Source organism: Brachycentrus maculatus, unplaced genomic scaffold (assembly GCF_059751285.1).
Source record: "Brachycentrus maculatus isolate JH-2025_06_01 unplaced genomic scaffold, ASM5975128v1 h1tg000597l, whole genome shotgun sequence".
In the NCBI taxonomy this organism is placed as follows: domain Eukaryota; kingdom Metazoa; phylum Arthropoda; class Insecta; order Trichoptera; family Brachycentridae; genus Brachycentrus; species Brachycentrus maculatus.
Genome location: NW_028281337.1, coordinates 577,510 through 594,069, shown reverse-complemented (window position 1 = coordinate 594,069; position 16,560 = coordinate 577,510). Strand labels below are relative to the sequence as shown.

At 33.6% G+C, this 16,560-nt stretch overlaps 1 protein-coding gene across 1 annotated transcript in view; it reads right to left on the bottom strand.

Annotated features, from left to right (window-relative positions):
- Positions 1-4,196: 4,196 nt before the first annotated feature.
- The window catches only part of LOC148301177 (uncharacterized), an 85,515-nt gene continuing 73,151 nt past the window's right edge, over positions 4,197-16,560 (bottom strand). The window contains exon 2 of the mRNA XM_088273693.1: positions 4,197-6,381. Coding sequence (XP_088129819.1) covers positions 4,851-6,381 — 1,531 coding nt within the window. The 3' untranslated portion in view covers positions 4,197-4,850. The remainder of the gene's footprint in view (positions 6,382-16,560) is intronic.

The following is a 16,560-nucleotide window of genomic DNA, read 5'->3' as shown; positions in this document are numbered from 1 at the left end:
TAAGCTCAAGAGGTAGAAACGTATTTTTTTAAATATCTCATACTTTACTTAGAATTTTAACACACTCAGAATTTCATAATTTATTTTTTAAATGTGTGACCAGATTATTCAGAAAGTACTAACTACACTTACAACATTTATTATTTTAAAAATAAACACTGATGTATTTTCACATTACACTAAATAGGAAAATACAACTGATTTTTGTATTTAACAAATAAATTTATACATATTTTTTTATTAAATTTGAAATACATTTATAATTTATTATTAGATTAAAACCAATATTTTTAGCTTTTCCACTTTTTTATTTGACCAGCGACCGGGTTTCGTCGTTACCGACATCATCAGACTGGAATGACATCATCACCAGTCTGATGATGTCGGTAACGACGAAACCCGGTCGCTGGTCAAATAAAAAAGTGGAAAAGCTAAAAATATTGGTTTTAATCTAATAATAAATTAAAAATGCAATTCCATCACGAAGTGTCAGTGGATAATATAAATCTATTGAAATACATTTATTTTAACATGATTTGAATTTGTAGATAATTTACAGAAAATGACATATTATTTATTCAAAAATTGAAATACATGGGTACCTTTTTCAATGTCCCAATTCAAAAATATTTTATAAAGACATATCTTTTAAGGCTTTAATGTTACTTTACTTTATTTTATTTAAGTTTTACTTGTTAAATACCACAATTTGTTAAAATCTATCGTGACACGTGTTTCGATGCATTCCGCATCATTTTCAAATACCTTAATGCATATGAAGAAATAGTGGTATTTAATGATAATAATAAAACCCTTATTCGCACCCCAATGGTGCATAGGGCACTGCGTCATATAAACGCAGTGTCATCTTGATGGTTTACACATGAAGGAAAGGTGATCAGCCCTCCGCTTCAGGTACCAGTTCAGGGTAATATTGAATAAATATGACAGTGAAAAAATCACTTATATTTATTTTACCCCCCTTGGGAATCGAACCCGGGACCTCCAGAACGGTAGCCGAGCGTGCTGACCATTACACTACGGAGGCGGACAAGTGGTATTTACCAAGTAAAATTTAATTTCAAAGTTGATTACCACAGAATGAAAGTTTTACTTTATTGTAAAAATGCATTTTTTATAAAATGTTTTAAATATTATTCTGAACATGTTTTTCCTTAAAATACATACAAACAACACTTTACAAACTAACTTTTTTCATTATTATTTTTTCATAGGAATGCAAATATAAAAAAATCAGAATATTCGGCAATTTTTTTGATTTATCAATTTCGTTTAGATTTATTTATAAAGTTATACATTGCAATGCAATGATTTCTCAAAGCGTATTTGAGATCAGATTAGAAAATAATCATTATAGCATTTTTCTATTAAGTATCCCTCTATCAAAATTTTGGAAAAATGATAAAATTAATCAAAAAAACATCTTTGAATTTCTTAAATACATTAAAATTAATTTTTATTTTTTTAAATAAATTAAATTAATATTATTTGTAATGGTATAGACACATTATGGCATTTTACAGTTTTTCAGCCACTTTTGAAGTGATTTTTGGTATTATGATGTTAATATGGCTTGCCAACATTGGTAACTAACAATTTTTTATACATTACACGTTTTTGAAATAATATTATACAATTCAATTTTTATACAGCCATAAGGGGTCAGTTTAAATATCGAGAAAATTATTAAAATTAAATATTATACTTCGATCGTAATTAAAATTATTTAATGATACATTTAAAATAGTAATCAGTCTTCTATCGCGATGGTTACGCGTAAAATAAATAAATAAAAATAGTTATTTAAAAGAATATAGTCATTGTTTCGAATCGTCGATTGACTGCAAGAAGGCACTAAGTGGAAATACAGTCGTAGTTGAATTATTTGAAGCAGTCTAATAAATATGCCTCCGTAGTGTAATGGTCAGCACGCTCGGCTACCGTTCTGGATGTCCCGGGTTCGATTCCCAGGAGGGTCAAATAAATATAAGTGATTTTTTCACTGTAATATTTGACTCAATATTACCCTGGACTGGTACCTGAAGCAGAGGGCTGATCACCTTTCCTCCATGTGTTAACGATCAATTTAACACTACGTTTATATGATGCAGTGCCCTCAGCACCATTGGATAAGGGTTTGAAGAAGAAGTACACAATGTTTTTTTTGTGTATGTAGTATTCACGTGCGTCTCACGTTTATACTCGCTTTGAGACAAATGAGTATAAACACAAGTCGTCAAGGGGACTAAAGCTTAGTTTACACTCGCAAATTATACATTCATACTTGAACACTTAATTATTTATTCATTTTTCATTACACACTGACATAAAATGTGTCAAGATTCTAAGGGTATACTTTCAATTACACAATGATACTTTTAAGCCATACGCGCCTAGCGCGTATTCCGCACTGGGGAAATGTTAAATGTACGCGTCTGGTGCGTACGCCGCATACCACATTTTAAACAACTTAAATTCGGGTTAGATTTGACTTTGCGCCTTCGTGCAGTAAAGCGACGATAATTCACGAATTCGAAAATGATTGATTTATTGAAATAATATAAATATTGATGCAGAACTATATGACGATTTTTAATATTTTTTGTGCTTAAAAATAAACTGGTATTCATACTTTTATGATAACTCCAATTTTGGTCGAACAAGTTAATTTTGAAATTTGTGGTATGCACAGTATTTTGAGTGTGTCTAAATTTTTGTTCACAAATGCTGGATTTGCTCTACTTTTATATAAAGATTTTTATTGATATCTCAAGATAGACGAAGAAGTGTATTTGTGATGGGAATATGGAAGTATGGGAATTTACAAGGTATACGATAAATCACTCAATTAAAATTTATCACTCGATCCAGCCAATGACCGGTCATTGTCCCTACAAATGCCCAAATTTCAATATTGCCACCACAAATAGACATGTTGGGATATCAATAAAGACTCTCAATATATATAGTATAATTCAAAAGTTCTTCATATTGTAGTATTTTTTATGCATTAAATTTTATATAATAAAACAACAACTGTGTAATTTTTTCCACATAAATTTTATTTGACCAGCAACCGTGTTTCGTCAGACCAGTCTGATGATGTCGGTTACGACGAAACCCGGTTGCTGGTCAAATAAAATTAATGTGAAAAAAATTACATAGTTGTATTTTATTGCATAAAATGCAGTTCCACCAAGAAATGTCAGTACAAAACTTAAATCATTAAAATCATTAGTGTATTGAATTGTTTATCAAAGTTCAAATATTTCTGGCCATTAAAAAATCTGCATCAAAACTATACTTGAATTCAGATCAATTAATATGATAGGTCAAAAAAACTGAATATACAATTTGTAAATAACCATAAAATATTATAAAAAATTGGTTTCTAAATAAAACAACGATTGACCATTAAAAAATCATTGAAACAAGTTCGATACAGCATAGCGTTGTTCCAAAATTAAAATATAACACTTGTGTAAGACCACTTTTGAGTTTATTAATGTAAACACGACTAGTTTCGAGAACATCCGTAGTTCTCGAAACTAGTCATGTGTACATTATCGAACTGAAAAGCGGGTTAAACAAGTATTTTATTTTTATAAAATTACCTAGTTATTGTACAAAGTTAATGCAAAATTAATAAATAATTCAACCTTTAAAAAATGTGTATTAAATTCATTTTTATTTTTGCATAAAAAGTTTTAATTTTTTTTATTTAAATACAAAAAAAAATCAGCTTAGAACTGTGTGAATTGTAGAAAAATAACATCAAGCATTATGAGTTAAATTAAAATTTTATGTCAATTATTAATGCCCGTAAATTATTTAATGATTTGAAATACTATATAAACTTTTTAAAAAATCGAGTTCACTTTCAATAAAGTTTAAGAAAATAAATTATAAATTTGTCAGGAAGTAAAATTATTTAGGTTAAAAAAAACACTCTTCTTATCATACATTGTTTACTTTGTGTAATACCACTTTTATAAACATTTATTCCTGACTGACTACTGGTTTCGGAAAATCATTCCATCCTAAGGTCATTAAAATAAAATTATTACGATTCGACATTTGTATATAAAATGGAATGATTTTCCGAAATCGGTAGTCACGAATAAGTGTTTATAAAAGTGGTATTACACAAAGTAAACAATGGATGACAAGGACAGTTTTTTTTATATTACCATACCAGAAAGTTATCAATGCTTTTAATATACAATATATTTTTTAGGTCATTTTGGTTTTTATAGAATCGATTGAATTTTTGTAAATGTGTACTCATAACAGCGTTGTAGCCATTTTGAGTACATACATACATACTTCTTAGATACTAAATACTATGCAAAAATGCGACATGAAACAAGTGTTTGATCAAAACCTAATGGTAACACACATCCTAATAGTATGGCAGCGTATTCCATACCTAAGCAGTTCCACACTACCCATTCATGGACCGCTAAGGTTCAAATCGATAGACGAAGACAATGAAGCATTATATTTTGGAGACATCGATACATCGACTTCGCAAAATGCGGCAAAACTTCGTTTTCACACAATGCACGTGGAATCATGTCCGTAAAATTTCGCTAGACATCAATTTAAATACGATATAAATAAATAATTTAATTTAGTACAAGACGATCTAATATCACGGATCTCATCTCGAGCTCGATACAAAATGGACTATTACAGAGAAGCGCGAAATTACCTAAAATCACATTGACTTAATAATTATTCTCGTATATAGCATCTTTTAAATACTCGATTCATAGAGAGGCAATCACTATATTAATATCACAGATGTAAAGTTACAGAGAACTTGGTCACCGAACGTCCTTAGTAGATTGACTGCCCTCGGCGCGGTTCAGGGAGCCAATCACGATGCTCTCCAGGCAGTTCTTGGTGGGGAGACTCTCCAGGGAGTTTCTCCTGATGATCGTGTCTGGATCGGTGGGCAAGGAAGAGTCCTGGTAGAACTTGCATCTCTGGGACTTGCGTCCCCATATCCTGGACTGGGCCCGGACTCGTTTGAGGATGGACTTCCCGGGAGGACAGCTCAACAAGTCTGGAACGTGCTTCCCGCGGGCTTCGCTTTCCGCAGCAAACGCACGCAAGAGCTTCCAAGCCTTCCTAGAAGAGTTTCTGGAAGCTCTCCAGCTTCTCTCAGTGCTCAGTGAAGAAGCTCTTCGCAAAGGAGCCGGCAGCGGACTCATGTCTTCCGAAGACCTCCTGCAGCATAGTCTGCACAGCTCTTCCTTGATCCTGGTGCTGCGGTACGCGAAGACGAACGGGGAGATCGTCACCCCGACGAAGAGGGAGTAGATGCCCGTCAGTCCAATGGCGGGGGCGACTTGGATCAGAGCTGCGGGAAGCTGGGTGCACAAGGCGAGGATGATCACCAAGGAGCTGATGCGAGCGGCTCTAGATTCTTCCTTGTACCTGAACAGAGATGCGTTGGAGATGCGGCATCGCAGGGACGTCATGTAGGAGGAAGCGCAGCGGGGAGGCGGAGACGGAGCTCGGCAATCACTCGACCCAAAGTTCGGGCTGGAGCGGACTGTCTTCAGTCCGGTAGAAGGCAAAGTTTGCGTGATCTTATAAATGTCATCGTGAGACAATCCCTTCCTTTCTTTCTCATGAGTGAGCTTCAAACACAGAGGAGTGGGGAACGGTCTGTTGACATCCAACAGAACGCTTCTCAGAGAACGCGAGAGAGCTGGTTCGTACAAAGTAGGCTGTTCTACCACCGGAGCACCTTCGCTGCTCTCGCTTCCGACTGATTTCTTGTCGCAGCTCATCAGCAGCCCCACGCTTTCTTCAGTTTTGGTATCGCCGCGTGCAGACCGCTCGATCTTGAGCGACATAAGCGGTGGTGGAGCTGCCGGCGGCTTGGCGCTTTTGTGAGCCGCGACGGATATCCTCACGTACATCCAGCACACAGCGAGAAGGCAAGAAGAGACGAGGAGGAGGAAACAAGCGGCGTTGATTATCCTTGGTACGTCGTAGTCCTGGCCTTCCCGCGGCTCGCAGACGTTCCAGACGCTCGGGCTAGTGCTAGGAACGAAGGCCGTGGTCAGAGCGAAGGAAACAGCCACTGTCCACTGTAGACAGACCGCGACTGTAGACTTGGCATAGCTGACTTTAGAGTGATAGTGTAGAGGGTCGGTGACCGCCATGAACTGGTCCCCTGCGATGAGCAGCACAGACAGGGGTCCCGTAAGGGTCGCGAGGGCGGTAACGCCCTCGGCGAATATGCAGCCAGGAGTCCAGGGATCCAGAAGGGGGTCGAGGAACAGCACCACGCCCAGACAGAGGCAGGCGATCAAGTTCCCCACCAAGAGGTTCATCACGAACCTGAGAAAAAAAAAAAAAAAAAACAACATAAGAATTTTTATTTATTGATTTGGCGTTCAATTTGTAGAACTCCATTTAAATTTATGTATGAATTGTTTTAATTATTACTGCACATGTTAAAACTATTACGTAAGTACCTAGAATTGTATAGCTATCAATATAAGGACCGTCAGTCCATTTAATCTTCATATTCATTTGAAAATGCCATAACTAGGTGAAACAATTGCCACAATATTTATTTTTAAGTGTTTTATGTGTTTTAAGTGTACAAGTGTTTAATTTGTGCTAAAATTAATTATGTACATTATAATTCATTTAGCAAAAATATCATTACAAGATACTTTATTTCAATTCTGAGTAAAGTCAAGTACGTACTGGTACAAGTATTTTTTAAGTTACATAAATATACTGTTAAAAAACACGATACACTCGTGTGATTTTTCTTAGAATTTCTCGGTTTGAAGAGCTTTTACAAGATTTATCATATGAACGTTACTTTTAAGGAAAAGAAAACGTAAATATTGTTTTTATGAACTTTTCTCGGCGTAGTTTCATTGTAAGGAAAACTTGATGAAAACTTGAAAAAACAAGTAGTTTCAACGTAGGATGACCTATCTATAGTATACGTAGAATAAAATAGGACTTATCGCTCACTCCTTTCAAGAACGTCATAAATAAAAAATCGTCAATATTGAGTTGTGCATGTTTTCGTAATGCCCAGAAAATGTACTATATCCCAGCAAAAGAGGCATATTTTTAACTTAATATTTACCCGCTACAGGGCAGAAAGTGTTATTTTTGCATTTTGAAGAAAAGGTATTGTTTAATTATTTTTTTAGATATACTTACTAAATATTTTTCAAATGGAGAAAAAATATTCAGGTTTTACCTAAAAAGATCTGTTGCACAGTAAAAAGTTAAATAAGTGGCTTGATATTTATTTTTAATACATTGTATTTAATGTTTGAACTTTAAAAACGTTCTCCTGAAAAATCATTTTTTTTGATTTATGATGTTCTTGAAAGGAGTGAGCGTTATGTGGTACTATCTCAAATCACCTTAACTATTTGGTCTGACGATCATAAATTTATATCAATAATTGATGTGTAGTAAGGCTGGGAGGTGTTGTTGGATAGGCCCTTAACGAAGGTGAAAAAATTATAATTTTGAATGAATGAACAAAGTTTTTTTTATAATTAAAATGTAACTTTGTTTTAAAATCACTATATATATTTTATATTAATTAGTCTTGATAAAGTAGCGGTTAGCTTCAAAACCGGTAGACATTATGATTGACTTATAATAAAATATTTATAGTGATTTTAAAACAAAGTTACATTTTAATTATAAAATGGAAAATAACAAAGTTAGTGCTTTAAATAAAAAGTATATGTAGTTTTTTATTTTATTTTATTTTTTATTTCCAATATTTGGACTTTTCGTTAATCTTCGCCACCAGAAAAACTTTAAAAAAATCAGGCGTTTCCCAGTATGTAAAATAATCCAGTAAGGATCTTGCAACCATAATGCTAAATAAAAGCTTTCCAAATCCATCCATAGATAACGCCAATAAACTCACATGTACAGTGCCACGAGCTCAACGAAATGAAAATGGTCAAATCAGGAGTTGGAATAATCGGCGCGTATGTATGAGAATTTTTTTAATTTTTTTTAAATTTATTTGTTTTTGTTTTTTATTTTATTTTTTGCAGAGACCCACCAAGCCACTTTGTGTGTCTTGTCGGTGGAGTTCTTTTTCAATACATTTTTATTGTTTTTAACGATTTTAACCTAACATAGACAAAAAAAGATAAAAAATTAGGAATATAAACATTTTACAATTTTCATAAAATTAACTCTTGATCATTTACCCATTCCTTTATTTTGCCTTGGTTCCATATTTTATTTTGACCTCTAACATCCGTCGGCAACAAATTAAAAATGTTCGGCACGATATATTGCAGTGTTCGACTCCTATATTTATTGTTAATTCTTGGGAAGATGTATGAATGTCGAATAGGCGAAGATTGTATGCAAAGACAGATTGGTATGGCGTTCTATTATCTTCCTACCCCTGCGGGGAAGCGGCGTGATGGTCAATAAGTTAACTTGAATGATTTTCTTATTAATTAAGTTTTAAAGTGAAATTTTGTTGTAGGGTGAAAAGTCCAGCTACCAGGAGCGCAGGAATGTATGGGGGTATGATGGCAATATGTATATGAAGACGATTTAATTCAAGTCGATGGAATTTTTCAAAGAGCCGCAATTCATCTCATAATACTTATCTATCATGATTCAAATAACATCTATTTGCAAGTTCGTAGCATTTATACAATATTAATATTGAAATGAAGGTTAACTAGTAGGTATTATCTGCCTACCCCTGCGGAGAAGCGGCGTGATGGTTAGTAAGTTAACTTGAATGATTATCAAGTTTTAAAGTGAAATTTTGTTGTAGGGTGAAAAGTCCAGCTACCAGGAGCGCAGGAATGTATGGAGGTATGATGGCAATATGTATATGAAGATGATTTAATTAAAGTCGATGGAATTTATCAAAGAGCCGCAATTCATCTCATAATACTTATCTATCATGATTCAAATAACATCTATTTGCAAGTTCGTAGCATTTATATAATATTAATATTGAAATGAAGGTTAACTAGTAGGTATAGTGGAGGCATGCCGTTCAAAAGTCGACAACATAGGTAATTTATGATGTGCAACTCATGAATTATATGCTCTAAAGTATGTGATTTCTTTTATAAGTAAATATTTTATAAATAATCTTGATAATTATATATATTATATACCAGAATTCTGTAAAATTACATAGGATAATGCACGCAATATTGAGGAGAATTCCACTGTACTAAGGAATATTTTACAAATATTATAAATCCGCCTCCATAGTGTAATATGGCCAGCACGATCGGCTAGCGTACTGGAGGTCCCGGGTTCGATTCCCAGGAGGGGTCAAATAAATATAAGTGATTTTTTCACTATTATATTTATTCAATATTACCTTGGACTGGTACCGGAAGCGGAGGGCTGATCACCTTTCCTTCGTGTGTTAACGATCAAGATAACACTGCGTTTATATGATGCAGTGCCATATGCACCATTGGGGTGCGGGTAAGAGTTTGAATAAAATGAATGATCAATCAAGGTTTTTTAACTTGAGATGAAGCATCTGTAGTTTTTTTCTTATTTAATTTAAGTTTTACTTGGTAAATACGACTATTTATTCAAATCTATTGACATCGATGCATTCTGCATCATTTTTAAACGCAGATGTTTGAAAATGACGCGGGCTGCATCGAAATACGTGTCACTGCCAAAGTGACTGCCGATCAATTAATGAAAAAAATAATAATGCAACACAGATTTTCAATAATGGGCAGAATGGTGAATTTAACACAAGTGTATAAAGTGATCACTTAAGGCAGCCAAATGACAGGTCACGAAATTTTGACTAAATGTGGCAGTAGAATACGCGCGCGTTTTTATAAAACAGGTAAAAAACATGTTTTTTTAAATTATTTTTTAAACAACTTTTTTGACTGCAATAGCAGCGCCATATTGAATAAAGTGTGTTAAGATGGGTCGGACATGTAGAAACGCAACAAATTTATGAACTTATGAGTACAACGTAGTTTTTATATTATTTTTATTAATGTTTAATAAGTTTTTTTTCATAATTTCAATTCATTTTATAAACATTTCTACATACAATCTTAAAATTAAAAACGCGGTTCTCTCTAATAAAGAGACTGAGCTTTTACGCTTGGAGAGGGACTTACACTTGTAAGTTATGTTTGTTGGTAATACAATTATTTTTTTATTAAAATTATTATTGTTAAATAATTTTAGTTGCAATAAAATAGATGCAGAGGAAGATCAAGGAAGTATATCTATATATCTGTGTGTGTATGCTATGAAAACAGTTTGAAGTGTTATGAAAAGAGACTGGAGTGGTTTTATTGGAACAAATATGTCGATAGGATACATGTACCTATAGTGTCATATGCCGACTTATAATTAATTCATTACGTATAACCATAGACTACAATTCTGAGAACTGCACGAGTTGTTTCAATTAACACGTAAAAAATGGGGTCATAGCGAAATTCGGCACTTTAATCTTGGATACAAAATTCATCTTGATTGATAGTTATGTCAGCTTCCCACAATCATTTATACGCCAACTGTTTACAGTTATCTATTAAAATGTGGCGTGTGCCATGTCTCAGCTAGACGTAATCTGAAAAGACCGGGGTGTGAGCAACAACACCAAGATAAAGGTTTTCAAGAGTTTGGTCCACTGCATTTTTCTCTATGCTGCTGAAACATGGACCATAAAAGCAGCAGAAATGAGAAAAATTGACGCATTCGAAATGTGGTGCTGGAGGCGCATGCTCCGAATCCCACGGTCAGCTAGACGCACCAACGACTCCATTCGTCAGGAGTTACACTTGGACGGCTTGACTCTAGCCAATGTCTATACACGACAGATTCTCCCGTTTTTTGGATACGTTGCGCGTGGCAAAGAGGATAGCCTGGAACGACTGGTTGTGATCGGTAGCCTGGAGGGGATAAGGAGAGAAAGATCCCCACACAATGGGGGATATTCCTCTCTGGATGTTATATCGCTCACTCCTTTCAAGAACGTCATAAATAAAAAAACTTGATTTTTCAGGAGAACGTTTTTAAAGTATGAAAATATAACACAATGTATTAAAAATAAATACTAAGCCACTTATTGAACGTTTTACTGTGCAACAGATTTTTTAGGTAAAACCTGAAGGTTTTTTCTCCATTTGAAAAATATTAAGTTTATTTAAGAAAATAATTAAACAATACATTTTCTTAAAAATGCTAAAAGTACATTTTTTGCCCTGTAGCGGGTAAATATTAAGTTAAAAATATGCCTCTTATGTTGGGATATAGTATATTTTCTGAGCATCCCGAAAACATGCACAACTGAAAATTGGCGAATTTTGATTTATGACGTTCTTGAAAGGAGTGAGCGATATTTGCAAGTGTCTTATGAACCAGAGTTATATCTGCAAGAATCTCATGTGCTATTTATTTTATTTTATTTTATTTATTTATTGAACGGCTAATGCCTTTAATATAATACATATATACAATATCTAATATAAAAATACAAAAAGTCTTAAACATAAAATAATAATAAAATAACAAATAGTAAGCACTGGTAAATACACGTCTCCTTCACACACTATCAGCGAGCAGCGAGAGAGTGAAACACAACGTTTAAATTTATCATTATAACACGGAGAAGAAATGCTGAGAAAGTACAGACTTCAAGGTGGATAACAATATATTAAATAAATCTATACTTTCAAAAGCATTGGCTAACATGTGAAGCCGCGGAATCGGAGAGAACATGGCATAGTTTGCATTATGTAACAATACTGCGAATATAGATTTTTGCCTAGTACTTCTTCGACGCACGCTAATATGACCTATGTTTACATGAATCTCACTGCAGCAGGGGTTTGCTTGGGTCCATATCCTGATGTTGACCTAATCTGGAATTGAATCCAGAATATCGCGTACGAAAGCAAAAAGCGCTAACCACGACATACATAGGCGGACTTTAATTCGCGCATTCACAATAAAGTGATTGATTTTAATGTTGAATGATTCGACCCGCTGACAAAACTTGAATCAATAAAGAGAGATTATCTTTGAGAATCGCTGAATCGAAACGTACGAGATCATAATACAGGATGGTTAAAAAATAATTTAACTTTAAAAAGAAAGAAAATAAAACAAAACATTGTTTTATTGAAATGAAAAAATAAAGGTTATGGAAGGTGTGGTCCCGTGGTTAGTGTCGCGGACTCTTAAGTCAGAGTTTCTCGGATCGAATCCACTCTACCACAATTTGATACCTATTTCTAATAATGAGCCGCTTAGGCTCACAGAAATAGAATGAAAGTGAAATATTTGTGTAAATAATAAAAACACAAATATTTATATTTTTTTAAATAGAGAAAAAATGCATATCACACCACGACTAAATAGCATGGAAAGTAAAAAAGGTGTTAATGACATGATTTTCAAGCTATGTATTTTACAATTACTTAAATTTTGTTGTATACTTGCTCTCTATATAAAAGGGTATCTAAATTAAAAGCTTTCTGAAACCAACCATAGATGGTTCCAGCAAATATACTCAAACACAAAGCATCATTACATTTATTATGATTTACATATGTAGGAGTTCCAAAAAATGAGTAGTGTGGTTGTTGATTATTGTTAGACTGGTGAATGTTACACGTGTGTAAAGTGATTACTTAAACAGCCCATTATATAAACCCTGCAAATACCCAGTCTTTCATACTCTTCTTCATCCATTTTTGATATTTGAATTCATCATAGATGAAGAAGAATACGTATGTCTAAGAATTTACAGGTCTAATGACTTGACAAAAGCTAGTTAGCTTAGGTTAGGTCATACAACCAGCCTCTGACAGGTAAATGTAAGACAGTTCTATAAATGTCCTGACTTCCATATTCTTCTTCATCCATGTTTAGATGTCGAAAATGTAAAAATAACACCTAAGGTGAAAAAGCCCAGATTTGCGAGTTTCTTAGTACAGTATTTGGATACACACAAAATATTTGGTTGGTTGGAAGATGTTGGTTTTTAGCAATAAGCCCGCCAATGTACTTATGTATTGTACATGAAGTTTAAATAAATAAATAAAATATTGCTTCTTGCGATGTAAAAAAAAAAATTAACACGCCTTGCACTGAGCCACCCGGTACAGCGAGTACCGATCTGCATTGTAATAGCGTCATGCAAAATACGGTTATAATAAATTGGTTAGATTGGCTTTTATTAAAGCACCATTGTAGCATGTAGCAAGGGGACAGTTGGCACATTGTTGGTGCTGCTCCACGCAGGGCATGGGAAAACACTTCAAACTTGGCACAATGTACAATATTTGCCAGAGGCAGCCAATGACTGAAACTATCGGCAGTGAAAATCAATTTTCTCGAATTGTTATTATTTTATTTTATCAACTTGTCGGCAGTAAATAAATAAGAACTTATTTATAAAACAATTATTATTCCACATATAGATTACTGCTCAACAATATTATTTTTAGCAAATGGAGGAAATTTAAATAAATTAGAAATTATACAAGATAAAGCGATGAGAAAAGTATAATAATATAGAAAGAATGAGAGAAGAGCTGAACTGGTTATCTATAAAAAAGAGACTTTACTTAACTTTTAATATGCTGATCTCTATACATAAATTATTTAACGATAAATTACCAAAATATTTTAAGGATAAAACAGTTTAAAAAAAATTGTCATGAAGATGTTACTAGAAATAAGGATAAAATAAGACTGCCATTGTTGAAAAAAAAACGCTAAATTGTTTAATGTATAAGGGTTTGAAAATGTATGATGAGATGCCTGAATGTATGTAGAATGAAAAGAGTCTAAAAGAATTTAAAAATAAATGTTTTGTTTGCTGTAAGGAGACGTAAATAAATATATATATGATGTAAATTAAGTGTAAATAATAGTTTATTGTAATATAAGCTAATGAGCTATACTTCAGAATTTTTATTAAAAATAATAATAATAAAATAGCAAAATATGCGCTAATAGTGTCAGAAATGAAGACCCTAAGGAGCATATCTGCCAAGAGTATACGAGATAGATTAAGGAACACCAGCAAAAGAGAAATATGCGAGATCGAAGATGTCGTTAGGTGGGGAGGCAATGAAGAAGACAATGGCATGAGCATATCTGGCAAGAGTACGAGAAAGAATAAAGAAAATTTCTTATTCAAACCCTTATCCTAATGGTGCATCCAAGAAAAAAGAAGAAGAGGCACATATCTCTGAAAACCTATCAGCGGAAGCTAAACTGGCAGTCCACAACAGAGTCCTGCTTCAATACTAATATACATGTATACAAGTGAAGCATGGAGTCGGCAAAAGATGGATGAAAGTAGACTGAATGCTAATATAAATTAAGGCCCAGTATTCGTTAAGACGCAACTGAAAATTCTTTAAATCCAGGTAACATTTTACATTTAAAACACCTTTTTAATAGATTTATATTATCCACCGACACTTCGTGATGGAATTGCATTTTTAATATATTATTAGATTAAAACCAATATTTTAAGCTTTTCCACTTTATTTTTATTTGACCAGCGACCGGGTTTCGTCGTTACCGACATCATCAGACTGGTCTCTGATGATGTCGGTAACGACGAAACCCGGTCGCTGGTCAAATAAAAATAAAATGGAAAAGCTAAAAATATTGGTTTTAATCTAATAATAAAACACCGTTTTTGCATTAAAAAAATAAGTTTAAAAAAATATATATATGGTTTTGAAAAGAAGAGTTATTGAAAGGTAAGGAGTTTAATAACTATTGATTTTAATTTTAAATATAAAAAATCCAATATCCATTCATGAAAATCGGGCGTGAACAGACTTGTGATCTCTTCAGTGGTCTCAGGTGGAATGAATTCTGTGTTTTTGCGAATATCCCCTTAATGCCCAATAATTAATAGTCCACACTAAATGTTCGTTAAATCCAGCCTTAATTTAGCTGTTTGCACAACTAAAGTGCTGTAAAAAATGATGATTAATGATTCGTTATACATTCTCGTGTACCGCTAGGAAGTATATTGGATCCATTTTAATTTGCAAAGCTCGGTTTTGATTCCGTTCCGTTCAGTTTTAGAAGTGACAAATGGCAGCACCATTATTGTAGACGTCACGCGATACAATTAGTTGAACTTGTCGTGACAGTGAACTGGGTGTACTTAAGTATTTTGACCTGACCTTACCCGTGACCTTATATGTTTGTTTTACTTAATCGGGGTAGGCACTTACTGTCCGATTACATAATAGTAATAATAAAAATAAACTAATACTTGAAAGTGGTCAGGTCAGGAGTCGTAACAATCGGCGGGTATGTATGAGAAGATGCATGAACGTGGAAGAGGCGAAGAATGTTTGCAAAGACAGAGTGGTGTGGCGTTCTATTCTCTCTGCCTACCCCTGCGGGGAAGTTAGTTAGTTAGTTAGTTTTAATAATAAAAATAAAGAGGTATTAAATATTCTTTCGACTTCGTATATACTCGTATATATTCATAAATATATATTTATTTCAACATATTTAGATTTTTTTTTGACATCTCATCAAAGATGAAGAAGAATATGGAAGTCTGGGCATTTACGGGGCTGACGACTGTCATAGTCTGGTTTAAGTTATCACTTTACACACGTGTAACATTCACCAATTCTACCCATCATTGACAACCACACTACTCAAATTCTTGGAGAAGAATGTGGAAGTCTGGACATTTACAATGGGTAGAATTGGTGAATGTTACACGCGCGTAAAGTGATCACTTAAACCAGCCTATGACGGTCGTCAGCCCCGTAAATGCCCAGACTTCCATGTTCTTCTTCATCTTTGATGAGATGTCAAAAAATATAAATAAACTCCTGTAATTGGAGATAATCCAGATTTTGTGAACAAGAATTCGGAAACACTCAAAATGTTGTAAATATTAAGAATATAATAAAATACCCCGAAAATATGGTCCGACGACATGGCCCCTGTGAGGGGAGAAGAGAGAGACTAAGAAGCCAGCAGTGGATAACAGAAGGCTGGAGAAGAAGAAGAATAAGAAGACGTAATAAAGACAGATGCCCGTCAGGTACTTGTATAAAGGAGACAGCGCGACGATTAGTACGTCGTATACCTGAAAAAAATCCGGCGCGGAAGCAAATGCGGGCGCTCGTTTCCTGCGACAATACGATCGCCTCCCAGATTAATTTTAAATGACGTCAGATTAGCGCGTGGGTGGCCAACCTTTTCAGCAGCCGGGCCAGATTTTAGAAATGACATTTTACACCGGGCCGTAAAACAAAATTTCTTCTATTATTCAAAGCAAATATATATATATATATATATATATATAATATATATATATATATATATATATATATATATAAATATATATATATATATATATATATATATATATTTATATATATATATATATATATATATATATATATATATATATATATATATATATATATATATATATATATATTTTTTTTTATTATTTTTTTTTAAGATAAAATGAAAATGAGA